This window comes from Ascaphus truei, unplaced genomic scaffold, assembly GCF_040206685.1.
Source record: "Ascaphus truei isolate aAscTru1 unplaced genomic scaffold, aAscTru1.hap1 HAP1_SCAFFOLD_805, whole genome shotgun sequence".
In the NCBI taxonomy this organism is placed as follows: Eukaryota; Metazoa; Chordata; class Amphibia; order Anura; family Ascaphidae; genus Ascaphus; species Ascaphus truei.
The window spans coordinates 116,648-142,858 of record NW_027457140.1 but is presented as its reverse complement, the minus strand read 5'-3'; the positions used below and the strand labels follow the sequence as shown (position 1 = coordinate 142,858).

General features: G+C 56.3%; 3 protein-coding genes across 4 annotated transcripts in view; 1 reads left to right on the top strand and 2 right to left on the bottom strand.

Moving 5' to 3' along the window:
• Positions 1-409, bottom strand: part of GGA3 (golgi associated, gamma adaptin ear containing, ARF binding protein 3) — a 31,367-nt gene extending 30,958 nt beyond the window's left edge. The window contains 1 exon segment of the mRNA XM_075584901.1: positions 302-409. Within this exon segment, the coding sequence (XP_075441016.1) occupies positions 302-341 (40 nt within the window). The 5' untranslated portion in view covers positions 342-409.
• On the top strand, positions 384-7,777 carry MRPS7 (mitochondrial ribosomal protein S7). Of its 2 annotated transcripts, XR_012798887.1 has the most exons (6): positions 384-529; positions 2,848-3,039; positions 3,367-3,430; positions 5,549-5,716; positions 5,803-6,632; positions 6,713-7,777. XR_012798887.1 is itself a non-coding variant. In XM_075584905.1 (5 exons), exons 1-5 carry the CDS (start codon positions 468-470, stop codon positions 6,022-6,024), a joined length of 708 nt encoding a protein of 235 aa, XP_075441020.1. In that variant the 5' UTR covers positions 384-467; the 3' UTR covers positions 6,025-7,777. The 2 variants fall into 2 exon arrangements, 1 of the variants encoding a protein (XP_075441020.1); XM_075584905.1 differs by having other exon boundaries at positions 5,803-7,777.
• A 1,328-nt stretch (positions 7,778-9,105) lies between these two features.
• MIF4GD (MIF4G domain containing) lies at positions 9,106-19,841 on the bottom strand. The gene is made up of 6 exons (XM_075584906.1): positions 19,736-19,841; positions 16,581-16,689; positions 13,398-13,507; positions 12,788-12,943; positions 11,852-11,944; positions 9,106-11,765 (listed from the first exon to the last, which is right to left on the bottom strand). Exons 2-6 carry the CDS (start codon positions 16,660-16,662, stop codon positions 11,538-11,540), a joined length of 669 nt encoding a protein of 222 aa, XP_075441021.1. The 5' UTR covers positions 16,663-16,689; positions 19,736-19,841; the 3' UTR covers positions 9,106-11,537.
• Positions 19,842-26,211: the final 6,370 nt, after the last annotated feature.

Below are 26,211 nucleotides of genomic sequence, written 5' to 3'. Positions count from 1 at the left end.
CACTGTGTGTGTGGGTGACAGTATGAGGTGACACTGTGTGTGGGTGACAGTATGAGGAGACACTGTGTGTGGGTGACAGTATGAGGTGACACTGTGTGTCGGTGACAGTATGAGGTGACACTGCAGGTGACAGTGACTCGGCGGGTGTCAGCTGGAGGGACCAGCTGGTTACCCGGCGGGTGACAGTAGGAGGGGACGGCCGGTGACCCGGCGGGTGACAGTAGGAGGGGACGGCCGGTGACCCGGCGGGTGACAGTAGGAGGGGACGGCCGGTGACCCGGCGGGTGTCCCTGTCACTCACTCAGCCAGGACTCCAGGGTCTCCCCATCACACTCCGCCATGATGCCAAGCGGGGGCCCCGCCCTAAATCCCGCGAGATCTCCAGACGCTCCGCCCCAAATCCCGCGAGATGTGGGCGAGGGCCTCGTGGGAGGTTCCGGGCAGGCAGTGACCGAGGCAGCTAAAACATGGCGGCGCCCATGGACAGATTGCGTCTGCTCGGTCACCGACTCAGGGGCAGAGTGCCGGGGTACGAGGGGAGTGAGGGTGTGATACTCAGGGGGGCGATACTGTAAGGGGGTGACAGTGAGTGAGCGATACTGTGAGGGGGTGACAGGGAGGTGATACTGAGGGGGTGACAGGGAGGGAGGTGATACTGAGGGGGTGACAGGGAGGGAGGTGATACTGAGGGGTGACAGGGAGGGAGGTGATACTGAGGGGGTGACAGGGAGGGAGGTGATACTGAGGGGGTGACAGGGAGGGAGGTGATACTGAGGGGGTGACAGGGAGGGAGGTGATACTGAGGGGGTGACAGGGAGGGAGGTGATACTGAGGGGGTGACAGGGAGGGAGGTGATACTGAGGGGGTGACAGGGAGGGAGGTGATACTGAGGGGGTGACAGGGAGGGAGGTGATACTGAGGGGGTGACGTGACAGTGTGGTAACGTTACTGAGGGGGGGGGTGATATAGGTGATACTCGGGGGGGAGGGGGGGGCTAGGTGACACTGAGGGAGTGACAATGTGGAAGCAATGCTGAAGTGGGTGACTGAGTGGGAGCGATACTGAGGTAGGGTTGCCAGGCGGCTTCTCCAAAAATACTGGACTCAATGGGGGAAAGGTGCGTCAGGTCACTGTGTCCAGGGAGGAAAATACCGGACACATACATGTCCAGTATTACAGTACCTTTTACTGGATAGAGTATCCAAATACAGGCAGTCCAGTTCAATACCGGACACCTTGCAACCCTATACTGAAGGGGGGTGACAGTGTGGGAGTGATACTGAGGGGGGTGACAGTGTGGGAGTGATACTGAGGGGGGGGGGGGGGTGACAGTGAATTGGATAATTTGGATCAGACCAAAAACGTCTTCAGAGTATCTGTCCTCGTCCAGATTATTTTCCCTATATATATATATATATATATATATATAGTGCATGCACTGAGAAAAAAATCACGCTGACACCACGTTCAGTATGATAATGTCTGACTTTATTCCTACAGAGCCTGCGTTCATATACAGGGGCTGTAGGGGAGGGGGTTTGTATGCAAAAGAGCTAGACAGCTCAATGATTCTTTGTTAGGTCTCGTCCTTATATGGTCTTGTTGTTATGATTTATGGTCTTGTTATTGTAGGTTTTCTTGGACACATCAGCATTTGAGGGGAATTCCTCGGTGCCATCTTCCTTACTTGAAGGGAGGGGTAGCTGTGGTAGCCATTTTGAGTAAGGAATCATAGCAAAGTATTACAGATGAAGAAATAGGCATTTTATCCAATCCATCACAACAGTGTGGGAGTGATACTGATGGGGGGTGACAGTGTGGGAGTGATACTGAGGGGGGGGGGTGTGACAGTGTGGGAGTGATGCTGAGGGGGGTGATAGTGTGGCAGTGATACTGGGGGGGGGGGGTGACAGTGTGGCAGTGATACTGAGGGGGGTGACAGTGTAGCAGTGATACTGAGGGGGGTGACAGTGTAGCAGTGATACTGAGGGGGGTGACAGTGTAGCAGTGATACTGAGGGGGGGGTGACTGTGGGAGTGATACTGATGGGGGGTGACAGTGTGACAGTGTGGCAGTGATACTGAGCGGGTCTCAGTGAAAAGGGTGCTACTGAATGAGTTGGCAGTGAGGGGGTGACACAGGCCTCTCTATAGGACTACGGGACAAAGCTTTTGGATTAGGAAAGTAAAAACAATTCTACAAAATGACAGCCCCACCACCAATATGTGTTCAAATGAAGTAATATCATCTACGGTGGTGCAGGGAACAGGGGGGATCCCTGTAAATCCATGAACACTGTAATACAACAAACGCCTGTTTCCTGCACTCAAAGATGAAGCAATAGATCTGACACTAAGGTCAATCCAATCAATATCCATGTACCAGTTATAATATAGAACAATATACACACAGGTAGCGAAAGATCTCCTCACACAATAAGGCTACACACCAAGGGAAGCAAAAGGCACGGTACAGAGAATCTAAAAGTGTTTTTCCCTCGAAAGTCCGTATGATCTAAAGTAGGGGTGCTCAAGTCCCCCCAACAGGTTAGGTTTTCAACATATCCCTGCTTCAGCACAGGTGGCACAATCGGCCTCTTATTGTCAGCTCTATTGCTTCATCTATGAATGCGGGGAACAGGTATTTATTGTAGGAGAGCAAGTGAGGGGGTTGTAAATAAAGCTGTAGTAAGTATTGTGGGTGTGAAAATAATGGCTTGTGGTACTTGGTACTCTGTATTACCCGGCCTCTGCAGAGAGTGGTGTGAGTGCAGTTACCCGGGTGCTCACACTCGGGGATTTGATAGCCTGCAGTGGCTCAGGGGTTAAACGGGTGTTCCCGCCGCAGGGTGACCCCGGTGCGGTGGAGCCGCTACAGCCCCCTTTACCTGGACCCCGAGACGAACAAGGAGAGTCACCGCCGGCCGCAGGAGGAGCTGAGCGAGGAGGAGCAGGCAGAATACCAACTCAAAACCGTCAGACCCATCAAGGCGGCGCCGTCCAATTTGACCAGCTCCGTCTTCAGCGACCCGACCATCAGGTAACACCGGGCCGCAGAGCTAGCAATCACTGCGGTGTCGCGGCTCCGGTGAATGTGAAGTCATTCTTAGGAGTGGTCACCATCTCGGAGGTGCTGGGATGGGGACATCCAACCTTGTGGGCTGGACAGGTCACTTCGCTGAAGGATGGGACGGGGGGGGGGGGGTTCAAGGGGGTTTCACCGGTGTTCTGCCCACTGAATTTGAATGGGTATAACATGGACTGCACGCGCCGGCATACGCAAAGTCTTATTAAGAGATCCGGGGGGTGGGGGAGGAGACGTTTCTCTGGATACCGTCACATCCGCTGCTTCCCGTTGTCTTTCCAGTAAATTTACCAACATGATGATGAAGGGAGGAGAGAAGATTCTGTCCCGATCCATCATGAACCAGGTTAGTGCCGTCCGGGAGATCATCCGAGATCCTGCCGCTAAACTCTATTCAACATGCTGCGAATCCATCTTTGCTGCGCTGGAGAACACTTTATCCCCAAGCATATTGAGTAGGATTCTAAGAAACCAACCTCCTCTCGCTCGCCTCCTCTCGCTCTCTCTCCCTCCCCCCCTCTCTCTCCCTCCCCCCCTCCCCATCACCCCCTCTCTCCCTCCCCCCCTCCCCATCCCCCCATCTCTCCCGCCTCATCTCTCCCTCCTGCCTCATCTCGCTCTCTCCCTCCCGCCTCATCTCGCTCTCTCTCTCCCTCCCGCCTCATCTCGCTCTCTCTCTCCCTCCCGCCTCATCTCGCTCTCTCTCCCTCCCGCCTCATCTCGCTCTCTCTCCCTCCTGCCTCATCTCGCTCTCTCTCCCTCCCGCCTCATCTCGCTCTCTCTCCCTCCCGCCTCATCTCGCTCTCTCTCCCTCTCCCTCCCGCCTCATCTCGCTCCCTCTCCCTCCCGCCTCATCTCGCTCCCTCTCCCTCCCGCCTCATCTCGCTCTTTCTCCCTCTCCCTCCCGCCTCATCTCGCTCTCTCTCTCTCCCTCCCGCCTCATCTCGCTCTCTCTCTCTCCCTCTCCCGCCTCATCTCGCTCTCTCTCTCTCCCGCCTCATCTCGCTCTCTCTCTCTCCCGCCTCATCTCGCTCTCTCTCTCTCCCGCCTCATCTCGCTCTCTCTCTCTCCCTCCCGCCTCATCTCGCTCTCTCTCTCTCCCTCCCGCCTCATCTCGCTCTCTCTCTCTCTCTCCCGCCTCATCTCGCGCTCCCGCCTCATCTCGCTCTCCCTCCCGCCTCATCTCGCTCTCCCTCCCTCCCGCCTCATCTCGCTCTCCCTCCCTCCCGCCTCATCTCGCTCTCCCTCCCTCCCGCCTCATCTCGCTCTCCCTCCCTCCCGCCTCATCTCGCTCTCCCTCCCTCCCGCCTCATCTCGCTCTCTCTCCCTCCCGCCTCATCTCGCGCTCTCTCTCTCTCCCTCCCGCCTCATCTCGCGCTCTCTCTCTCTCCCTCCCGCCTCATCTCGCTCTCTCTCTCTCCCTCCCGCCTCATCTCGCTCTCTCTCTCTCCCTCCCGCCTCATCTCGCTCTCTCTCTCTCCCTCCCGCCTCATCTCGCTCTCTCTCTCTCCCTCCCGCCTCATCTCGCTCTCTCTCTCTCCCTCCCGCCTCATCTCGCTCTCTCTCTCCCTCCCGCCTCATCTCGCTCTCTCTCTCTCCCGCCTCATCTCGCTCTCTCCCGCCTCATCTCGCTCTCTCTCTCCCTCCCGCCTCATCTCGCGCTCTCTCCCGCCTCATCTCGCTCTCCCTCCCGCCTCATCTTGCTCTCTCCCGCCTCATCTTGCTCTCTCCCGCCTCATCTCGCTCTCCCTCCCTCCCGCCTCATCTCGCTCTCTCCCGCCTCATCTCGCTCTCTCTCCCTCCCGCCTCATCTCGCTCTCTCTCCCTCCCGCCTCATCTCGCTCTCTCTCCCTCCCGCCTCATCTCGCTCTCACTCTCTCCCGCCTCATCTCGCTCTCTCCCGCCTCATCTCGCTCTCTCCCGCCTCATCTCGCTCTCTCTCCCTCCCGCCTCATCTCGCTCTCTCTCCCTCCCGCCTCATCTCGCTCTCTCTCCCTCCCGCCTCAACTCGCTCTCTCTCCCGCCTCATCTCGCTCTCTCTCTCCCTCCCGCCTCATCTCGCGCTCTCTCTCCCTCCCGCCTCATCTCGCTCTCTCCCGCCTCATCTCGCTCTCTCTCCCTCCCTCCCGCCTCATCTCGCTCTCTCTCCCTCCCTCCCGCCTCATCTCGCTCTCTCTCCCTCTCTCCCGCCTCATCTCGCTCTCTCCCGCCTCATCTCGCTCTCTCCCGCCTCATCTCGCTCTCTCCCGCCTCATCTCGCTCTCTCCCGCCTCATCTCGCTCTTTCCCGCCTCATCTCGCTCTCTCCCGCCTCATCTCGCTCTCTCTCTCCTCATCTCGCTCTCTCTCTCCCTCCCGCCTCATCTCGCTCTCGCTCTCTCTCCCGCCTCATCTCTCTCTCTCTCCCTCCCGCCTCATCTCTCTCTCTCTCCCTCCCGCCTCATATCTATCTCTCTCTCTCTCAGACCTTGGAGGAAATAAAGAGGAAACAGCTGGAGAGCTATCACAAGGCGCCCGAGGAGGAGAGGAGCAGCATCGAGTGTAACCCGTACGCCATCTTCCACCAGGCGCTGAGTAACTGCCAGCCAATTATCGGTCTCACAAGCATCTTGCGAGGGGGCAAATCCTACCAGGTACCACGCAGTGAGGGGGGAGGGGAGAGGCAGCACGGGGGTGATGCCACGTGGGTCGGTGAATAAACACTCTTCTCCCATGGCAGGTACCCACCCCGCTCACGGAAAACCGCCGGCGCTTCCTGGCCATGAAGTGGCTGATCACGGAGTGCCGCGAGAACAAGCACCGGCGCACGCTGATGTACGAGAAGCTCTCGCAGGCGCTGCTGGAGGCGTTCCACGGCCAGGGCAACGTGGTCAAGAAGAAGCACGAGTTGCACAAGATGGCCGAGGCGAATCGCGCGTTCGCTCACTTCCGCTGGTGGTAGCGGCGGCCAGGAACGGAAGCCTCATGGGGGGTGTGATGGGCGCGGGACGGCCAGGACTGGAAGCTTCTCCGGGGGGGACGAGATGGCCAGGACCGGAAGCCTCTCCGGAGAGGGGGGGGGGGGGGTGAGGGATGCGGGACGGCTGGGACTGGAAGCCTGGGACTGGAGTGATTCCGGCCCCCAATAAAGCATCTTCTCCCCCCCAATAAAGCATCTTCTCCCCCCCAATAAAGCATCTTCTCCCCCAGAGCTGGCCAGGCTTATTAACCCCGGTGTTGCCAGAGTATGCAGAGGCGGTGTTAGGCTGATGCGGGCGTCGCATGTTCTGCTCCCGAGTTTCTGTTCCACAATTAGTGAAACAATTGGACACCGACGGTTTCAATTGGTTGGTTTATGTACCTAACCCCTGCAGTGCTGCAGGGGTGAGACGCTCTGCGGGTTATTACTCTGCTGGTTAGCGTGGCGCTCTGCGGGTTATTACTCTGCTGGTTAGCGTGCTGCTCTGCAGGTTAGCGCTTTGCTCTGTGGGTCATTGCTCTGCAGGTTAGCACTCTGCGGGTTGGTGCTCTGCAGGTTAGCGCTCTGCTCTGCGGGTTGGTGCTCTGCAGGTTAGCGCTCTGCGGGTTGGTGCCCTGCAGGTTAGCGCTCTGCTCTGCGGGTTGGTGCTCTGCGGGTTGGTGCTCTGCAGGTTGGTGCTCTGCAATGCGTTTCGGCTCCCTCCAGCTTCCAGAGAATAAAAAAAAATGGAAAGTGGCGCTCGCCGCTAGTGATTAATTCTAAGTGATTAATGATGTGATTAATGAGATTCCTGTGGACAGATAATAATAACGATGTCTGTAGAGACACAGAAATACAATAAAAGTTCATCAACAAAAACACAAATGTGATTAATGTACAAATAATACTCTGTGCAATACAGTATGCAAAAAGCTATATACTCCTCCACTCAAAGCCCTGACACAAGATGTCTCAAAATATCTTCAACAGCCGCTATCCACAAAGCAGGGGAGCGGGGGGTGTATCAGAGGAGAGAGAAACTGTTATACTCACAAACCCGCAGAGTAATGGGACATATCCCAAACTGTTATACTCACAAACCCGCAGATTAATAGGACATATCCCAAACTGTAATACTCACAAACCCGCAGAGTAATAGGACATATCCCAAACTGTTATACTCACAAACCCGCAGATTAATAGGACATATCCCAAACTGTTATACTCACAAACCCGCAGATTAATAGGACATATCCCAAACTGTGTAATACTCACAAACCCGCAGAGTAATAGGACATATCCCAAACTGTGTAATACTCACAAACCCGCAGAGTAATGGGGCATATCCCAAACTGTAATACTCACAAACCCGCAGAGTAATAGGACATATCCCAAACTGTGTAATACTCACAAACCCGCAGAGTAATAGGACATATCCCAAACTGTGTAATACTCACAAACCCGCAGAGTAATGGGGCATATCCCAAACTGTAATACTCACAAACCCGCAGAGTAATAGGACATATCCCAAACTGTGTAATACTCACAAACCCGCAGAGTAATAGGACATATCCCAAACTGTTATACTCACAAACCCGCAGAGTAATAGGACATATCCCAAACTGTTATACTCACAAAGCCGCAGAGTAATGGGACATATCCCACACTGTGTAATACTCACAAACCCGCAGAGTTATGGGACATATCCCAAACTGTGTAATACAAACCCGCAGAGTAATGGGGCATATCCCACACTGTTATACTCACAAACCCGCAGAGTAATGGGACATATCCCACACTGTTATACTCACAAACCCGCAGAGTAATGGGACATATCCCAAACTGTAATACTCACAAACAATCATATAAATAACACATAATGGGAATAAGCGTTTCAGACATAAAAGTAGCATTAAGAAAAGGAGTCCCTGCTCCGAAGAGCTTACAATCTAATTGGTAGGTAGGGAGAATTTAGAGACAGCAGGAGGTCGTTCTGGTAACTGTGTCTGCAGGGGCCAAGGTTTAAGTATGAGGTGTAAATTATCAGCCACGGAGCTACTCATATGCTTCCTTAATTTTGAGGTGGCCCTAAGGCTAGGTCCCCGTTGCTGACGGCGGCGTGCGCGCCTCTCACCAGTCCCTCGCCTCCTCCCTAGCAGGCCGCGGTGTCTCCGTGCTTGTTGTCCCTCGTGGCGCGTCAGCCAGCAGGGAATACGATAAGATTGTGTTCCTGTGCGGCGACGCGTCACAAGGTGCGGTGTGAGCCAATCGAGGGGAGATGGCCGGAGTCTTGCTTTTCTCCTGAGCTGGAATGTGTTGAATGGAAACTAGCGATTACTCCGCGGAAAACATGTTTCTCTCAAACTTTTCTGTCAGAGCAAAATCAAAAAATAATGACGGTATGGCAGAAGAACAAACACAGCTACTCGTTTAAATGCAGAGGCGAAGGTATCCCATAGTCCATACCGGAAGACAGCAATTTAGTGCAGCTATAAGCCGGAGACGAGCAGATACTGGCAATAAAGCCATTATGCTAAGCCGCCACTGATCAGTTTTCCACTGTGCGTGTGCAGCTAGGTGCGTGTGCAGCAGTCTCCAGCTGGACCTTAGCTTTAAACGTGGATAGAGAGGGTGCTAGTCGGGTATTGAGGGGAAGGGCATTCCAGAGGTGAGGGGCAGTCAGTGAGAAAGGTTTAAGGCGGGAGAGGGCTTTAGATACAAAGGGGGTAGAGAGAAGACATCCTTGAGAAGAACACAAGAGTCTGGATGGTGCATAACGAGAAATTAGGGCTGAGATGTAAGGAGGGGCAGAAGAGTGTAAAGCTTTAAAAGTGAGGAGAAGAATGGAGTGTGAGATGCGGGATTTAATCGGAAGCCAGGAGAGGGATTTCAGGAGGGGAGACGCTGAGACAGATCTAGGAAAGAGTAGAGTGATTCTGGCAGCAGCGTTTAGGATAGATTGTAGGGGAGACAGGTGAGAGGCAGGAAGGCCGGACAGCAGGAGGTTACAGTAATCAAGACGGGAGAGAATGAGGGCCTGAGTCAGAGTTTTAGCAGTCAAGCAATCAAATAAACATATACACATTTTTCATTGTTCTTATTGTATTTTATTCCTTTTTATTGATCAATGTTTATTGCTGTTTTTTATTGCATAATGTTTTTAATTACTCGAATGAGTTAGGTATCAAATCAAATATTGTGCAGAGATATATTTTAGATTGTGTTAGAATATTCTGTATTGTATTGAATAGTATTCAAAAAGTCAAATGCACTGTTCCTCTTCCCCATTGGTTCAAGCTAAGGTAATGAACCGATCATACGTTAGCGCATTCTTAGTTAGTGCTGAGATCGGGTACATACAGTAGAGCAGGTGGAGGTGGGGGCCAGACTCCTGACGCAGCTGCACCACAGCGAAACGCGTTGTCTTCAACCAGCCCCATCAGAGACACGGAGAACAGGACCAGGACGGGAGAATGCGTCATCCTGCCACGCGGCCGCTACAAGGAGGCAGGAAGTGACAGTCCCGTGGAGTGCGGTGAGAGCGTGGCTCACCCGACCCGCCGGAGTCACGCCCGGTTGTAGTGTTATCATTGTATTAAAAGAATTGCGTTGATGAAAGCCCTGAATCTGGAGGGTTTAAAAAAACTTGCATATAAACAGCTATTTTTCCCAGTACAATCTGCACTGTTATGGTTTTTCTTAACCGAGATCGCCAGAACGAGTGTACAACACTACCATCCACACCTGCCACGTTTTTTGATATGCCCCATTACTCTGCGGGTTTGTGAGTGTGACTTTTGAAGGTCTAACATCTACCGAGTATCCAGTTATCCCTACAGTTCTGCCCTGTGTCCGTTTCTCTGCTCCGGAACATTCCTCCGCTCCCCTGCTTTGTGGAAACCGCAGTGATTTCCAACTTTTTTTGGTTTCGGAACCCTATGTGAAATTCTGAGGAACCCCGACCCCCTCTAATAGCGCGTCTGAGATCAGATGCATTGTAAGGAACCCCAACCCTCTCTAATAGCGCGCCTGAGATCAGATGCATTGTAAGGAACCCCAACCCTCTCTAATAACGCGTCTGAGATCAGATGCAGTGTAAGGAACCCCGACCCTCTCTAATAGCGCGTCTGAGATCAGATGCATGGTAAGGAACCCCAACCCTCTCTAATAGCGCGTCTGAGATCAGATGCATTGTAAGGAACCCCAACCCTCTCTAATAGCGCGTCTGAGATCAGATGCATTGTAAGGAACCCCAACCCTCTCTAATAGCGCGTCTGAGATCAGATGCATTGTAAGGAACCCCGACCCTCTCTAATAGCTCATCTGAGATCAGATGCATTGTAAGGAACCCCGACCCTCTCTAATAGCGCGCCTGAGATCAGATGCATTGTAAGGAACCCCAACCCTCTCTAATAACGCGTCTGAGATCAGAGGCATTGTAAATTCTTCTGTATTTGGTATTATTTAAAAATTGCCTGAAAATTACAGGGAACTCTTTAGAGACGCCGGGGAACCCGATTCCTACGAACCCTCGTTGAAAAACACTGGGATACCATAGTTGTTCCTGCCCTAAGAAAGGCATCTTATTTAAAACAAACGCACGCAGGGGACACAGCTTAATGCGAAAAACTGTTATTAAAATGTTTCAGAAAATCAGATCATCGTTTAAAAGGTCAACGTACACCGCCCCGGGAACCCCCATTGTACAGCACCATACACACCGCCCCGGGAACCCCCCATTGTACAGCACCGTACACACCGCCCCGGCAAACCCCATTGTACAGCACCGTACACACCGCCCCGGGAAACCCCATTGTACAGCACCGTACACACCGCCCCGGGAAACCCCATTGTACAGCACCGTACACACCGCCCCGGGAACCCCCATGGATAAGGAAACTCAGTCCTACAAAACAGTCTGCATGACGGGATCTGCTGCTTCCTTGTTGTATTTGGGATTGGCGGATAGGGGGTGTGGGGGGGGGGGGGATGTGGGGAGTGTGCACAGGGTATAGCACCGTGTGTGTGCGTGTGTGTGTGTGTCAGCCTCTCTAAACAACCCACAGGGCTCAAAAGCCATCACAATGACGCACACCTCTCTGTTTCCGGGGGAAGAACCAAAGCAGCGCACCTGACATGGAAGAAAAAAGCCCGAAAGATGCTTCTCGGAGAAGGGTGGGTAACGCCAGTCCACCAACAGGTTAGGCTATCCCTGCTTCAGCACAGGTGGCTCAATCAGTGGCTCAGTCGAAGACTGAGCCACTGATTGAGCCACCTGTGCTGAAGCAGGGATATCCTCTAGACCCGATCTGTTGGTGGCCCTTGTCCAAGGATTCAACCCCAACACCTAGTGGCCCCGTTATCCACGGCAGAAACCCCCCCAAACTCCGCTCCCACAAAGAACACCCCAAGTCCTCACTGGACGAGGCGTGAAGGCGTCTTCCCTCGCGCCGGAGGGGGTTGCGGCTCCGCGGGGATAAGCACCCCGTTAATGCGTTAGCGACCAGCCGCGCCGGTCACTCGGACACCTCGCTGTAGTAATACTTGTGCGCGGCGTCCGTCATGCGCCAGCCGGCGGAGCGGAACTCGATCATCTCCAGGAGCAGCAGCTGAGCCATGGAGCTGAGGCCGCCCTGCAGGAGGAAGCTGTCCCGCAGCAGGGAGAACAGTTCGTCCATCCGCTGCCCGTTCATCGTCTCCAGCTGCTCGCCGACACGGTGAAGCTGCAGCATCAGGCAGTCTACCTGCCGGGGGGAGGGGCGTCAGTAACATGGGAGGCAACATGTGATGCCACCGAGGGGGGGGGGGGGGGGACCGTTGTGTGTCTTACCTCCTCCTCGCAGCACAGGCTCTCGGGCTGGGCGAGCTGGATCAGGCAGTCATATATGGGGTTAACCAGAGCTAGCATGGGCACGTTATTAACCTGGGGGGGGGGGGGGAGGGGGGAGAGAGAGTGGAGCTGCATGACACCAGTGTGCACCCTCCTGCAAAAAAAACCCTCTCCCTCCCCCACAACCCCCTCCCGTCACCCCCCCTCACTCACACTCCCGTCACCCCCCCCCTCACCCACCCCCTCCCCCACACTCCCCCCTCCCTCCCCCACACTCCCCCCTCTCCCCCACATCCCCCTCTCTCTCCCGTCACCCACAATCCCCTCCCGTCACCCACAACCCCCTCCCGTCACCCACAACCCCCTCCCGTCACCCACAACCCCCTCTTCCTCCCGTCACACACACCCTCTCCCTCCCGTCACCCACACCCCCTTCTTGACACACACACACACACCTCTCTCCCTCCTGAGACACACACCTCTTTTCCCTCCTGACACACACACACACACCTCTCCCTCCTGAGACACACACCTCTTTTCCCTCCTGACACACACACACCTCTCTCCCTCCTGACACACACACACACCTCTTTCCCTCCTGACACACACACACACACACCTCTCTCCCTCCTGACACACACACACACCTCTCTCCCTACTGACACACACACACACACACCTTTCTCCCTCCTGACACACACACACACACCTCTCGCCCTCCTGAGACACACACCTCTTTTCCCTCCTGACACACACACACACCTCTCTCCCTCCTGACACACACACACAAACACACCTCTTTCCCTCCTGACACACACACACACACCTCTCTCCCTCCTGACACACACACACACACCTTTCTCCCTCCTGACACACACACACATCTCTCGCCCTCCTGACACACACACCTCTCGCCCTCCTGACACACACACTGACCCTCAGGTAGTCGAAGACATTGCAGATGAAGGTGACATAGCACACCCACTCCTGCACGGAGCGCGCTCGGATCTCCTCGCGGTTCCGATACTCGCGCTGTAGCCGGTTCAGGAGCCCGCTGCGAAATACGCTGCGTCCCGTCTTCCCCATCTCCACCTGCGGGGGGAGACACCAGGCGACACGAACCACCCCCGCCCGCTTAATGAGTGACCCCGATACAGTGACAGTGACAGTGCTGTGCGTGAAGCCTCTACTCTTGTATGACACTGTGACAGTACATGTGGTCTCCCCCTTGTGTGACAGTGGTCTCCTGTGGCCAATCTCCTGTGTGGCTGTGGTCTCACGTGGCCTATCTCCTGTGTGGATGTGGTCTCACGTGACCTCTCCCACTGACGTTGGCCTCTCCCCTGTGGTAGAGTGGTATCATATGGCCCGTCCCTGTGTGACAGTAGTTTCACGTGGCCTCCCCTGTGGGCAGTGGTATCATATGGCCCGTCCGTGTGACAGTAGTTTCTCACGTGGCCTCCCCTGTGGGACAGTGGTATTAGATGGCCGTCCCAGTGTGACAGTAGGTTCACGTGGCCTCCCCTGTGGGACAGGGGCCAATCACCTGGATGATGGTGTAACACATCTTTCCGGCCTCTTTGCTAAACGTGGCGTCTCTCAGCGACTGCTCCACAATCACGTTGGCCACTTTCTCCAAGTCCACGCTGCTGGGCTCTGCCGGGAGACAACAGGACGAGCGTGGGGCTCACTACGTGGACGGGTATTAGGTGGAATATATACCCTCTCCGGGCCACTGCTTCCCCGGCAGGCAGATATCTGTGTTGCGGCCACCTCCGAGATGGCCATGGGGCAGGTAGCGGTTACGGAGAGGGCAGGGGAGGCCAGCTCCAGTCCTCAAAGGCCACCAACAGCTCAGGGATCAGGGATATCCCTGCTTCAGCACAGGTGGCTCAATCAGTGGCTGAGTCTTTGCTGAAGCCACCTGTGCTGAAGCAGGGATATCCCCAATACCTGAGCTGTTGGTGGCCTTTGAGGAGTGGAGCTGGCCTCCCCTGATTTAGGGGGGTTTGGGGGTGCAGGGTCTGAGGGTATTTACTCTGTAAGAGCAGCACGGGGTTTCAGTGACAATGGGGGGTGGGGGGGACGGACATTGGGGTATTCATAAGTATTGTGAGAGCATTATTACCCTGACACCATGCTAATGCTCAGGGGTTCCCACGCTTTTATACCCTGCGCTCCCCCTGCTAGAAAGTATTATTACCCCCAAGTAATAAATCTTATTAATAATAATAATAATAATATAATAATAACATGTTCTTGTATAGCGCTGCTAGTTTTACGCAGCGCCTTACAGAGACATTTTGCAGTCCAGGTCCCTGCCCCATGGAGCTTACAATCTATGTTTTTGGTGCCTGAGACACAGGGAGATAAAGTGACTTGCCCAAGGTCACAAGGAGCCGACACCAGGAACTGAACCAGATTCCCCTGCTTCAAACTCGGTGACAGTCAGTGTCTGTACTCACTGAGCCGCTCCTTCTCCCAGGCTCCCCTGCTTCACACTCGGTGACAGTCAGTGTCTGTACTCACTGAGCCGCTCCTTCTCCCAGGTTCCCCTGCTTCACACTCGGTGACAGTCAGTGTCTGTACTCACTGAGCCGCTCCTTCTCCCAGGTTCCCCTGCTTCACACTCGGTGACAGTCAGTGTCTGTACTCACTGAGCCGCTCCTTCTCCCAGGTTCCCCTGCTTCACACTCGGTGACGGTCAGTGTCTGTACTCACTGAGCCGCTCCTTCTCCCAGGTTCCCCTGCTTCACACTCAGTGCCAGTCAGTGTCTTTACTCACTGAGCCGCTCCTTCTCCCAGGTTCCCCTGCTTCACACTCAGTGCCAGTCAGTGTCTTTACTCACTGAGCCGCTCCTTCTCCCAGGCTCCCCTGCTTCACACTCAGTGCCAGTCAGTGTCTGTACTCACTGAGCCGCACCTTCTCTTATTGCCCCCTCACATAACCCCTCAGCTAACATAACTGTGACCGATCCCAGGCAGTATAGTGTCCTGAGCTTGTGGGGGGGAACACAATAATCCCCCAAACTGCCCCTCAGTGTCTGCAGGCAGCATGGGGGGGGGGGTTATGGTCTGGGACCCGGTGCGTCCTGCGGCGCGGGAGGCCACACGCGAGTTCCCCACCAGCAGGGGAATCCTGCGGAGCCGGTCCCGGTCCCCCCTGGCTGCACAGCTTACTACACGCTGTGACGCGTCAGCCGCTATGGGATACAAGAGAATGGTGATCCCTAGCGTTGACACGTCACGTGGTGTGGCTGTGAGCCAATGGGGAGGGGAGGCTTCGGGAGGAGGAGAGGCTTCGGGGAGCGGGGAGGAGTGTGGAGGGAAAGCAGCGTGAGTGCCTATCTGTGTGTGTGTGTGTGTGTATGTATGTGTGTGCCTGAGTGCCTGAGTGCCTGTGTGTGTGTGTGTATGTATGTGTGTGCCTGAGTGCCTGTGTGTGTGTGTGTGTGTATGTTTGTGTGTGCCTGAATGCCTGTCTGTGTGTGTGTGTGTGTATGTATGTGTGTGCCTGAGTGCCTGTGTGTGTGTGTGTGTATGTATGTGTGTGCCTGAGTGCGTGAGTGCCTGTGTGTGTGTGTGTGTGTGTGTGCCTGCGTGTGTGTGCCTGCGTGTGTGCGCCTGCGTGTGTGTATGAGTGTGTGTGTGTGTGTGTGTATGAGTGTGTGTGTGTGTATGAGTGTGTGTGTGTGTGTGTGTATGTATGTATGAGTGTGTGTGTGTGTGTGTGTGTGTGTGTGTGTATGAGTGTGTGTGTGTATGTGTGTGCCTGCATGTGTGTGCCTGCGTGTGTGTGTGTGTGTGTGTGCGTGTGTGTGCCTGCGTGTGTTTATGAGTGCCTGCGTGTGTGTATGAGTGTGTGTGTGTATGAGTGTGTGTGTGTATGTGTGTGCCTGCGTGTGTGTGTGTGTTTATGAGTGCCTGTGTGTGTGTTTATGAGTGCCTGCGTGTGTGTGTATGTGTGTGCCTGCGTGTGTTTATGAGTGCCTGCGTGTGTGTGCCTGCGTGTATGTGCCTGCGTGTGTATGAGTGTGTGTGTGTTGCTTGTGATTACTTCCATCAGCAGCTCCAGCCCGAGCCCGTGGAGGGAGGGAGGGAGGGAGGGGGGGGGAGAGTAGCGGGTCCCTCCGCTCAAGCCACGCCCCCCCTCCCGCCCACCTCCCGCTCCCGCTCCCTACAGACCGCATATCGCGGTCTGTGTCTGTCAGCGCCCCGCCTGTCTGCAGTGCGGGTGCGCTGACGGAGGGAGCGGGGCCTTAGCCTATAGCTGTCACTCACTGCGGGAGCTTCCAAAGTCACGTTCCACAATGCCATGCTGCTGCAAAGCATTGTGGGAAGCGACTTTGGAAACTCCTGCTGCGACAGCGATAACCCTCACACTAAGGTGCAGTTTGGGGTCTTACTAAGTGCGCAGTCCCCACACAGGCTCTGGACCCCCCTATACTGCCCGGGACCCCCCTATACTGCCTGGGACACCCTGATACTGCCTAGTACACCCCTCCCCCCCATACTTCCTGGGACTCCCCCCATACTGCCTGGGACACCCCTCCCCCCATACTGCCTGGGACACCCCCCATACTGCCTGGGACACCCCTCCCCCCATACTGCCTTGGACACCCCCCATACTGCCTGGGACACCCCTCCCCCCATACTGCCTGGGACACCCCTATACTGCCTTAGAACAGCGCAGATTTGGGGGTGCACCCCTCGGGGGCGCCTCACGGACCTTTCAGAGCCGTCTTCAGAAGGAGCTGCGTGTCCGCGTCAAACGACTGCATCTTGTACTCCTCCCGCTCCGCGTCCCCCATGCTCCCACGCCCGGGCGCCGCGTCACCCTGCGGAGGATCAAATTAGGGTGAGGTCGGGACACCCCGCACGGGCAAGCACACCCCGAATCCTGCGTCCCTCGTCCGACGCCCGGCGGTGCGGAGATGGGCCCTTTCTAACGGCAGTAGTTCGGCGCATGTCGCACGCAGTGGCCGTAGCGCTGCACACAGATTGTCAGCTCCTCGGGCCAGAGACTCCTCATTGCTGCCGCGGAGAGTCGCACGGAGCTGGACACTTCACGCTGGGTGCACCCACGCCAAAGGCAGTGAGGTTACCCCGGGGCGTCTGCTCCGGAGACACACAGCGGGCACGGTTATATACCCGGCACTGTGCCCCCCCGGGCACCAAATCCCGCGTCACGTGACGGGGACACGCAGGCAGGGTCAGGCTCGGAGCGAAGTATGGGGAGTATAGTGAGCGCGGTGCTGTACTCGCAGCGACTCCGGCAGCTTCCCCGCAGAGCTTACAATCTACACAGCGGTGACAGGGAGATAAAGATCAGCAGGAGTAATTGGGGTATCATGGAAGTACTATCACAGTATGGGGGTATTGGGCCAGTGCTAGCACAGAATAAGGGGTGTTTGGGGTATCAGGGCAGTATTAGTACAGTATGGGGTTATTTGGGGTATTAGCACAGTATGGGGGTATTTGGGGTATTGTGGCAGTATTAGTACAGTATGGGGTTATTTGGGGTATTAGCACAGTATGGGTGTATTTGGGGTATTGTGGCAGTATTAAAACAGTATGTGGTACTTGGGGTATCATGGCATTATTAGCACAGGATAGAAGTATCAGGGCAGTATTAGCACCGGATAGAAGTAACAGGGCAGTATTAGCACCGGATAGAAGTAACAGGGCAGTATTAGCCCAGTATGGGGGATTTGGGGTATCATGGCATTATTAGCACAGAATAGAGGTATCAGGGAAGTATTAGCACAGAATAGGGGGTATTTGGGGTATCAGGGCAGTATTAGCACAGGATATAAGTAATAGAGCATTATTAGCACAGTATGGGGGTATTTGGGGTATCATGGCATTATTAGCACGAAATAGGGGGCGTTTGGGGTATCAGGGCTGTACTAGCACAGAATAGGGGGCATTTGGGGTATCAGGGGAGTATTAGCACATGGGTACTTGAGATATCGGTAGTATTAGCACCGTATTGGGGCATTTGTGGTATTAGCACAGTATGCGGTACTAGGGGTATCAGAGCAGTATTAGCACAGCATGCGGTATTTGGGGTATCAGGGCAGTATTAGCACAGTATGGGGGTATCAGGCAGTATTAGCACAGTATGGGGGGGTAACAGGGCAGTATTAGCACAGTATGGTGGGTATCAGGGCAGTATTAGCACAGTATGGGGGTATTTGTGGTATAAGGGCAGTATTATCACAGTTGGGGGATGTTTGGGTTATCAGGGCATTATTAGTACAGTATGGGGGTATCAGGGCAGTATTAGCATAGTATGGGGGTATCAGGGCTCTATTAGCATAGTATGGGGGTATCAGGGCTGTATTAGCATAGTATGGGGGTATCAGGGCTGTATTAGCACAGTACGGTGGTATTTGGGGTATCAGGGCAGTATTAGTACAGTATGGGGGTATCAGGGCAGTATTAGCACAGTATGGTGGTATTTGGGGTATCAGGGCAGTATTAGCACAGTATGGTGGTATTTGGGGTACCAGGGCAGTATTAGCACAGTACGTGGTATTTGGGGTATCAGTGAAGTATTAGTACAGTATGGGGGTATAAGGGCAGTATTAGCACAGTATAGTGGTATTTGGGGTATCAAGGCAGTATTAGCACAGAACGGTGGTATTTGGGGTATCAGGGAAGTATTAGTACAGTATGGGGGTATCAGGGCAGTATTAGCACAGTATGGTGGTATTTGGGGTATCAAGGCAGTATTAGCACAGTTGGGGGGTGTTTGGGGTATCAGGGCAGTATTAGCACAGTTGGGGGGTGTTTGGGGTATCAGGGCAGTATTAGCACAGTATGGTGGTATCAGGGCAGTATTAGCACAGTATGGTGGTATTTAGGGTATCAGGCCAGTTATAGTACAGTATGGGGGGTATCAGGGCAGTATTAGCCCAGTGTGGGGGGTATCAGGGCAGTATTAGCCCAGTGTGGGGGGTATCAGGGCAGTATTAGCACAGTGTGGGGGGTATCAGGGCAGTATTAGCACAGTGTGGGGGGTATCAGGGCAGTATTAGCACAGTGTGGGGGGTATCAGGGAAGTATTAGCCCAGTGTGGGGGGTATCAGGGCAGTATTAGCCCAGTGTGGGGGGTATCAGGGCAGTATTATCCCAGTGTGGGGGGTATCAGGGCAGTATTAGCCCAGTGTGGGGGGTATCAGGGCAGTATTATCCCAGTGTGGGGGGTATCAGGGCAGTATTAGCCCAGTGTGGGGGGTATCAGGGCAGTATTAGCCCAGCGTGGGGGGTATCAGGGCAGTATTAGCCCAGCATGGGGGGTATCAGGGCAGTATTAGCACAGCGTGGGGGGTATCAGGGCAGTATTAGCCCAGCGTGGGGGTATCAGGGCAGTATTAGCACAGCATGGGGGGTATCAGGGCAGTATTAGCACAGCATGGGGGGTATCAGGGCAGTATTAGCCCAGCGTGGGGGTATCAGGGCAGTATTAGCCCAGCGTGGGGGTATCAGGGCAGTATTAGCACAGCGTGGGGGGTATCAGGGCAGTATTAGCACAGCGTGGGGGGTATCAGGGCAGTATTAGCACAGCGTGGGGGGTATCAGGGCAGTATTAGCACAGCGTGGGGGGTATCAGGGCAGTATTAGCACAGCGTGGGGGGTATCAGGGCAGTATTAGCCCATCGTGGGGGGTATCAGGGCAGTATTAGCCCAGCGGGGGGGGTATAATGGCAGTATTAGCCCAGTGTGGGGGGTATCAGGGCAGTATTAGCCCAGTGTGGGGGGTATCAGGGCAGTATTAGCCCAGTGTGGGGGGTATCAGGGCAGTATTAGCCCAGTGTGGGGGTATCAGGGCAGTATTAGCACAGTGTGGGGGGTACCGGCCCCCGGGGCCGCTCTCACCTTCGCAGCCCGCGGCCTGACCCGCCTCTGTATCCGGGAGAGAATCACAGGAGAGACCGAGGCTCAAACCGGAAGAGGCCGCGGGACAGCGACACCCAGCGGGGAGACCGGGAACTGCAGCGACACCCAGCGGGGAGACGGGGAACTGCAGCGACACCCAGCGGGAGACAGAGAACTGCAGTGTCACCCAGCGGGGAGACAGAGAACTGCAGCGACACCCAGCGGGGAGACGGAGAACTGCAGCGACACCCAGCGGGGAGACGGGGAACTGCAGTGACACCCAGCGGGGAGACGGGGAACTGCAGTGACACCCAGCGGGGGGCAGAGAACTGCAGCGACACCCAGCGGGGAGACAGAGAACTGCAGCGGCACCCAGCGGGGAGACGGAGAACTGCAGCTTCACCCAGCGGGGAGACGGAGAACTGCAGCGACACCCAGCGGGGAGGACGGAGAACTGCAGCTTCACCCAGCGGGGAGACGGAGAACTGCAGCGGCACCCAGCGGGGAGACGGAGAACTGCAGCGACACCCAGCGGGGAGACGGAGAACTGCAGCGACACCCAGCGGGGAGACGGAGAACTGCAGCGACACCCAGCGGGGAAACGGAGAACTGCAGCGACACCCAGCGGGGAGACGGAGAACTGCAGCGACACCCAGCGGGGGGGCAGAGAAATGCAGCGACACCCAGCGGGGGGGCAGAGAACTGCAGCGACACCCAGCGGGGGGGGGGGCAGAGAACTGCAGTGTCACCCAGCGGGGAAACCGGGAACTGCAGCGACACCCAGCGGGGAGACGGAGAACTGCAGCGACACCCAGCGGGGGGGGGGGGGGGCAGAGAACTGCAGCGACACCCAGCGGTATGTTACAGACAGGTGGTCCCGCTTGCTGTGTTATACGGCTGCTCCTATGTCACTCCCCCCCAAGGCACGGGGATATGGCAGCCTTGCACCAATTAACCCTGTCACTGCCAGACGGCCCAGCGTCGCGCTGCGTTAGGGACCGGCGCATAATAACCGCGCTGATCAGATCACGAAATACAAAGTATGAAATGTTTATTTCTGTAACAAGATTTCCAGCGAAAATACACAACGCACAGATTTCATTAACCCAAACACTGACGGGACATGGAGACATCAACCCAGGACTGTGCGAGCCTGTCCCTGATATTCTGCAGTCAGGTCACCCTACATTAGATATAAATCCAGGACGGTGTAAGCTTGTCCCAGATGGCTGGATCCTGGCAGTAAGGGGTTAATCGTCTTTGTGCTGAATATCAGATAAATAAAACGTTACTGACATCTTGTAGATAAATAGAATGAGACATTTCCTCTAATATATATATATATATATTACAGAGCATCAGGTCTGGAACCCCCATCCCAGGAAATGGTTTTACCCCCTCCCCCCCGTGCCGTGTACACTGAGGAACAAGGCATCGTCACCCTAGGGTGTCGCGGGAGGCACAGATTAGTAGGGAGAGGTTTCTGTAAGGTTGAGTGTGAGAGGCTGCGAGTGGTGGGTGAGTGTGAGAGAGAGGCTGCAAGTTGTGGGTGTGTGTGAGAGAGGCTGTGTGTGTGAGTGAGGCTGTGAGTGGGTGGGTGAGTGTGAGAGAGAGGCTGCAAGTTGTGGGTGTGTGTGAGAGAGGGCTGTGTGTGTGTGAGAGGCTGTGAGGGTTGGTGTGTGAGTGAGGCTGTGAGTGGTGGGTGAGTGTGAGAAGCCGAGTGGTGGGTGAGTGTTTGAGAGGCTGTGTGTATGTGAGAGTGGCTGTGAGTGTGAGGGTTGGGGTGAGTGTGTGAGTAACTGAGAGTGGCTGTGAGTATGGTTGTAAGTGGAGCGTCAATGTGACAGGCTGTATGGATGGGTGTGAGTGTAAGGAGGAGTGTGAGGATGGTTCTAAGTGTCTGTCAGTGAGAGGGTGAAAGTGTCTGCGTGTGAGTGAGTGTGTCAGTGTGAGAGGCTGTAAGGATGGGTGAAAGTAGGAGTTTGAGGATGGTTGTAAGTGGAAGTGTCCATTAGTGTAAGAGAGGGTGTGTGAGAGGCTGAGGATGGGTGAGTGTGAGTGAGGTCGTACATGCGAGTCAAAATCACTATTGAGTGTCATATTTTTGAGTCACGCTTCATTTGCATGTTTCAGACCTCCCCATATCATTCCTGTTCTCACACTTTCCTTCTGCTGCGGCCTCTGAAATGTATGAGAGTGCAGAGCACCACTTATTGTTTTTGTAATCATTTCTCATCTCCGACAGCATATTGTTGTAACGCCACATCCCGTGGCTTTGCCACAACAACCCGACTCCGGTGAAGGTGGGCGGGAGCCGGCGCCTTTTATATTACAAAAAAAGCACGACATAAAGAGTAGACACAGGAAGAGACGCGGCGAGACCGCGAGACGTCAGAACCGGCACCGCCAGCGGTGGGAGACGACAGTATATACACATTACACCAGTTTCTATATTTCTCTTCCGGTCGCGGAATATGCGCAGCCCTTGTACATGCGAGTGTGAGAAGGGCAGTGCAAGCGAGTGTGAGTGGGTGTGAGTGAGGCCGAGTGTCTATACATGCGAGTGTGAGAAGGGCAGTGCAATCGAGTGTGAGTGGGTGTGAGAAGGGCTGTGCAAGCGAGTGGGTGTGAGTGTCAATACATGCGAGTGTGAGGGTGTGAGTGAGGCTGAGTGTCAATTCATGCGAGTGTGAGAAGGGCATGTGCAGGCGAGTGGGTGAGAGGGAGGCTGAGTGTCTATGCATAGGAGTGTGAGGGTGTGAGTGAGGCCAAGTGTCTATACATGCAAGTTTGAGAAGGGATGTGGGTGTGAGTGAGGCTGTACATTTGACAGTGTGAGAGGCTGAGGGTCTATAGTTGCGAGTGTGAGAACGTGTGTTTGTGTGTGTGTGTGTGTCAGAGTTCCAGAGAGGTGGCACATGCAAGTGTGAGAGAGGCCACACGTGTGAGTGTCTGGCAGTGAGAGAGGCCACACGTGTGAGTGTCTGGCAGTGAGAGAGGCCACACGTGTGAGTGTCTGGCAGTGAGAGAGGCCACACGTGTGAGTGTCTGGCAGTGAGAGAGGCCACACGTGTGAGTGTCTGGCAGTGAGAGAGGCCACACGTGTGAGTGTCTGCAGTGAGAGAGGCCACACGTGTGAGTGTCTTGCAGTGAGAGAGGCCACACGTGTGAGTGTCTGGCAGTGAGAGAAGGTAGCTGCAAATATGAGTGCAGAACAAGGAGTGTTATTTAGGTTACTCTGTGCTCCTCTTGTGTCCTGGGTTCCTGCCCCCCCATGTTCACAGTCTCTGGCAGGGAGGACCCCTCAGTCTCTGCTTCCCCCCCAGTCCTTGCTCCCCTCAGCCCTTCCGTCTCTCCGGGTCCCTGGCGCTCTTCATGCTCAGCAGGAGGCTGCAGAACATCTCGTAGCAGAAGAAGGTGAGTCCAGTGGAGACGACTTGGATTGATGAACAGAATGTGAAAACCGTAATAATCCCTACCACGCGGTTACTCCGAGTATTGTTCTTGTTACTCAGTGAGACGTGGTGTCTATTAGCATATCACAATTCTCAGTCACACGGCCTATCCATATCTGCAGATTAACGTATGAACACGCAGTCAGACCCTGTTGACAAGAGGAGGGGGGTCCCTGTGTGACGTGGGAAGGAGGTCCCTGTGTGATGTGGGTAGGGGGTCCCTTTATGATGTGGGGAGGGGGTCGTGGGGCGGGGTCCCTGTGTGACATGCGGAGGGGTCCCTGTGTGACGTGGGGAGGGGGTCCCTGTGTGGACGTGGGGAAGGGGTCCCTGTGTGACGTGGGGAGGGGGTCCCTGTGTGATGTGGGGAGGGGGTCCCTGTGTGACGTGGGGAGGGGGGTCCTGTGTGACGTGGGGAGGGGGGCCCTGTGAGACGTGGGGAGGGGGGCCCTGTGAGACGTGGGACCCTGTGTGACGTGAGGAGGGGGTCCCTGTGTGACGTGGGGAGGGGTCCCTTTATGATGTGGGGCGGGGGTCCCTGTGTGACATGCGGAGGGGTCCCTGTGTGACGTGGGGAGGGGGGTCCCTGTGTGACATGGGGAGGGGGTCCCTGTGTGACGGTTGGATCCTGTGTGACGTGAGGAGGGGGTCCCTGTGTGACGTGGGGAGGGGTCCCTGTGTGATGTGGGTAGGGGTTCCTTTATGATGTGGGGCGGGGGTCCCTGTGTGACATGCGGATGGGGTCGCTGTGTGACGTGGGGAGGGTGTCCCCTGTGTGACGTGGGGAGGGGGTCCCTGTGTGACGTGGGGAGGGGGTCCCTGTGTGACGTGGGGAGGGGGTCCCTGTGTGATGTGGGGAGGGGGGTCCCTGTGTGACGTGGGTAGGGGGGCCCTGTGAGACATGGGACCCTGTGTGACGTGGGGAGGGGGTCCCGTGTGACGTGGGGAGGGGGTCCATGTGTGACGTGGGGAGGGGGTCCATGTGTGACGTGGGAGGGGGTCCATGTGTGACGAGGGGGTCCTTGTGTGGACGTGGGGAGGGGGTCCCTATGGTGTATTATGAAACACTTGGTTACTATAGAGTATTTTATGGGCTGAATACTGGTGGAGGGGCGAATGCTGCACTCTACCCTCCTCCTTCACACACTGAATGGAGACGTAGGGGGGAGGAGGGAGAATGGAGACGTGGGGGGGGGGAGAATGGAGACGTGGGGGGGGGGGGAGAATGGAGACGTGGGGGGGGAGGGGGGAGAATGGAAACGTGGGGGGGAGGGGGGATAATGGAGACGGTGGGGGGGGAGGGGGGAGAATGGAGACGGTGGGGGGAGGGGGGGGAGAGTGGGGGGGGAGGGGGGGAGAGTGGGGGGGAGAGTGGGGGGGAGGGGAGGAGAGGGGGGGGGAGGGGGGAGAATGGGGGGGGAGAATGGGGGGGGGAGATGGGGGGGAGGGGGAGAAAGGGGGCGGAGGGGGGAGAATGGGGGCGGAGGGGGGAGAATGGGGGGAGGGGGAGAATGGGGGGGAGGGGAGAATGGGGGGGAGAATGGAGACGGTGGGGGGGGAGGGGGGAGAATGGGGGGGAGAATGGGGGGGGAGAATGGAGACGGCGGGGGGAGGGGGGAGAATGGAGACGGCGGGGGGGAGGGGGGAGAATGGAGACGGCGGGGGGGAGGGGGAGAATGGAGACGGCGGGGGGGAGGGGGGAGAATGGAGACGGCGGGGGGGGAGAATGGAGACGGCGGGGGGGGGAGGGGGGAGAATGGAGACGGCGGGGGGGGAGGGGGGAGAATGGAGACGGCGGGGGGGGAGGGGGGAGAATGGAGACGGCGGGGGGGAGGGGGGAGAATGGAGAAGGCGGGGGGGAGGGGGGAGAATGGAAACGGCGGGGGGGGGGGGGGAATGGAGACGGCGGGGGGGGAGGGGGGAGAATGGAGACGGCGGGGAGAGAAGGGGAGAATGGAGATGGCGGGGGGGGGGAAGGGGGAGAATGAGATGGCGGGGGGGGAAGGGGGAGAATGGAGATGGGCGGGGGGGGGGGGAAGGGGGGAGAATGGAGACGGTGGGGGGGGGTAATGGAGACGGGGGGGGGGGGGTAATGGAGACGGTGGGGGGGTAATGGAGACGGTGAGGGGGGGTAATGGAGACGGTGGGGGGGAGAATGGAGACGTGGGGGGGTAATGGAGACGGTAGGGGGGAGAATGGAGACGTGGGGGGGTAATGGAGACGGTGGGAGGGGAAACGGAGACGGTGGGGGGAGGGGAAACGGAGACGGTGGGGGGAGGGGGAAACGGAGACGGTGGGGGAGGGGAAACGGAGACGGTGGGGGGAGTGGAAACGGAGACGGTGGGGGGAGGGGAAAGGAGACGGTGGGGGGAGGGGAAATGGAGACGGTGGGGGGAGGGGAAACGAAGACGGTGGGGGGGAGGGGAAAGGAGACGGTGGGGGGAGGGGAAATGGAGACGGTGGGGGGAGGGAAATGGAGACGGTGGGGGGAGGGGAAATGGAGACAGTGGGGGGAGGGGAACTGGAGACGGTGGGGGGGAGGGGAAATGGAGACGGTGGGGGAGGGGAAATGGAGACGGTGGGGGGGAGGGGAAATGGAGACGGTGGGGGGGAGAGGAAATGGAGACGGTGGGGGGGAGGGGAAATGGAGACGGTGGGGGGAGGGGAAATGGAGACGGTGGGGGGAGGGGAAATGGAGACGGTGGGGGGGAGGGGAAATGGAGACGGTGGGGGGAGGGGAAATGGAGACGTGGGGGGGAGGGGAAATGGAGACGTTGGGGGGAGGGGAAATGGAGACGTGGGGGGAGGGGAAATGGAGACGGTGGTGGGAGGGGAAATGGCGACGTGGGGGGAGGGGAAATGGAGTCGTGGGGGGAGGGGAAATGGAGACGTGGGGGGGAGGGAAATGGAGACGGTGGGGGGGAGGGGAAATGGAGACGGTGGGGGGGGGGGAAATGGAGACGGTGGGGGGGAGGGGAAACGGAGACGGTGGGGGGAGGGGAAACGGAGACGGTGGGGGGA

What these genes read in the sequence shown, in the direction of transcription:
- MIF4GD (XM_075584906.1), bottom strand. Translation starts at nt 16,662, where the DNA reads ATGGGGGACGCGGAGCGGGAGGAGTACAAGATGCAGTCGTTTGACGCG. An exon ending in TGTGTTACACCATCATCCAG is followed by an intron (nt 12,944 to 13,397) that starts GTGATTGGCCCC and finishes CTCCCCCCGCAG; the next exon opens with GTGGAGATGGGGAAGACGGG. An exon ending in GCCTGTGCTGCGAGGAGGAG is followed by an intron (nt 11,766 to 11,851) that starts GTAAGACACACA and finishes TCCCCCCGGCAG; the next exon opens with GTAGACTGCCTGATGCTGCA.
- MRPS7 (XM_075584905.1), top strand. Translation starts at nt 468, where the DNA reads ATGGCGGCGCCCATGGACAGATTGCGTCTGCTCGGTCACCGACTCAGG. An exon ending in CTCAGGGGCAGAGTGCCGGG is followed by an intron (nt 530 to 2,847) that starts GTACGAGGGGAG and finishes TTCCCGCCGCAG; the next exon opens with GGTGACCCCGGTGCGGTGGA. An exon ending in TTCAGCGACCCGACCATCAG is followed by an intron (nt 3,040 to 3,366) that starts GTAACACCGGGC and finishes TTGTCTTTCCAG; the next exon opens with TAAATTTACCAACATGATGA.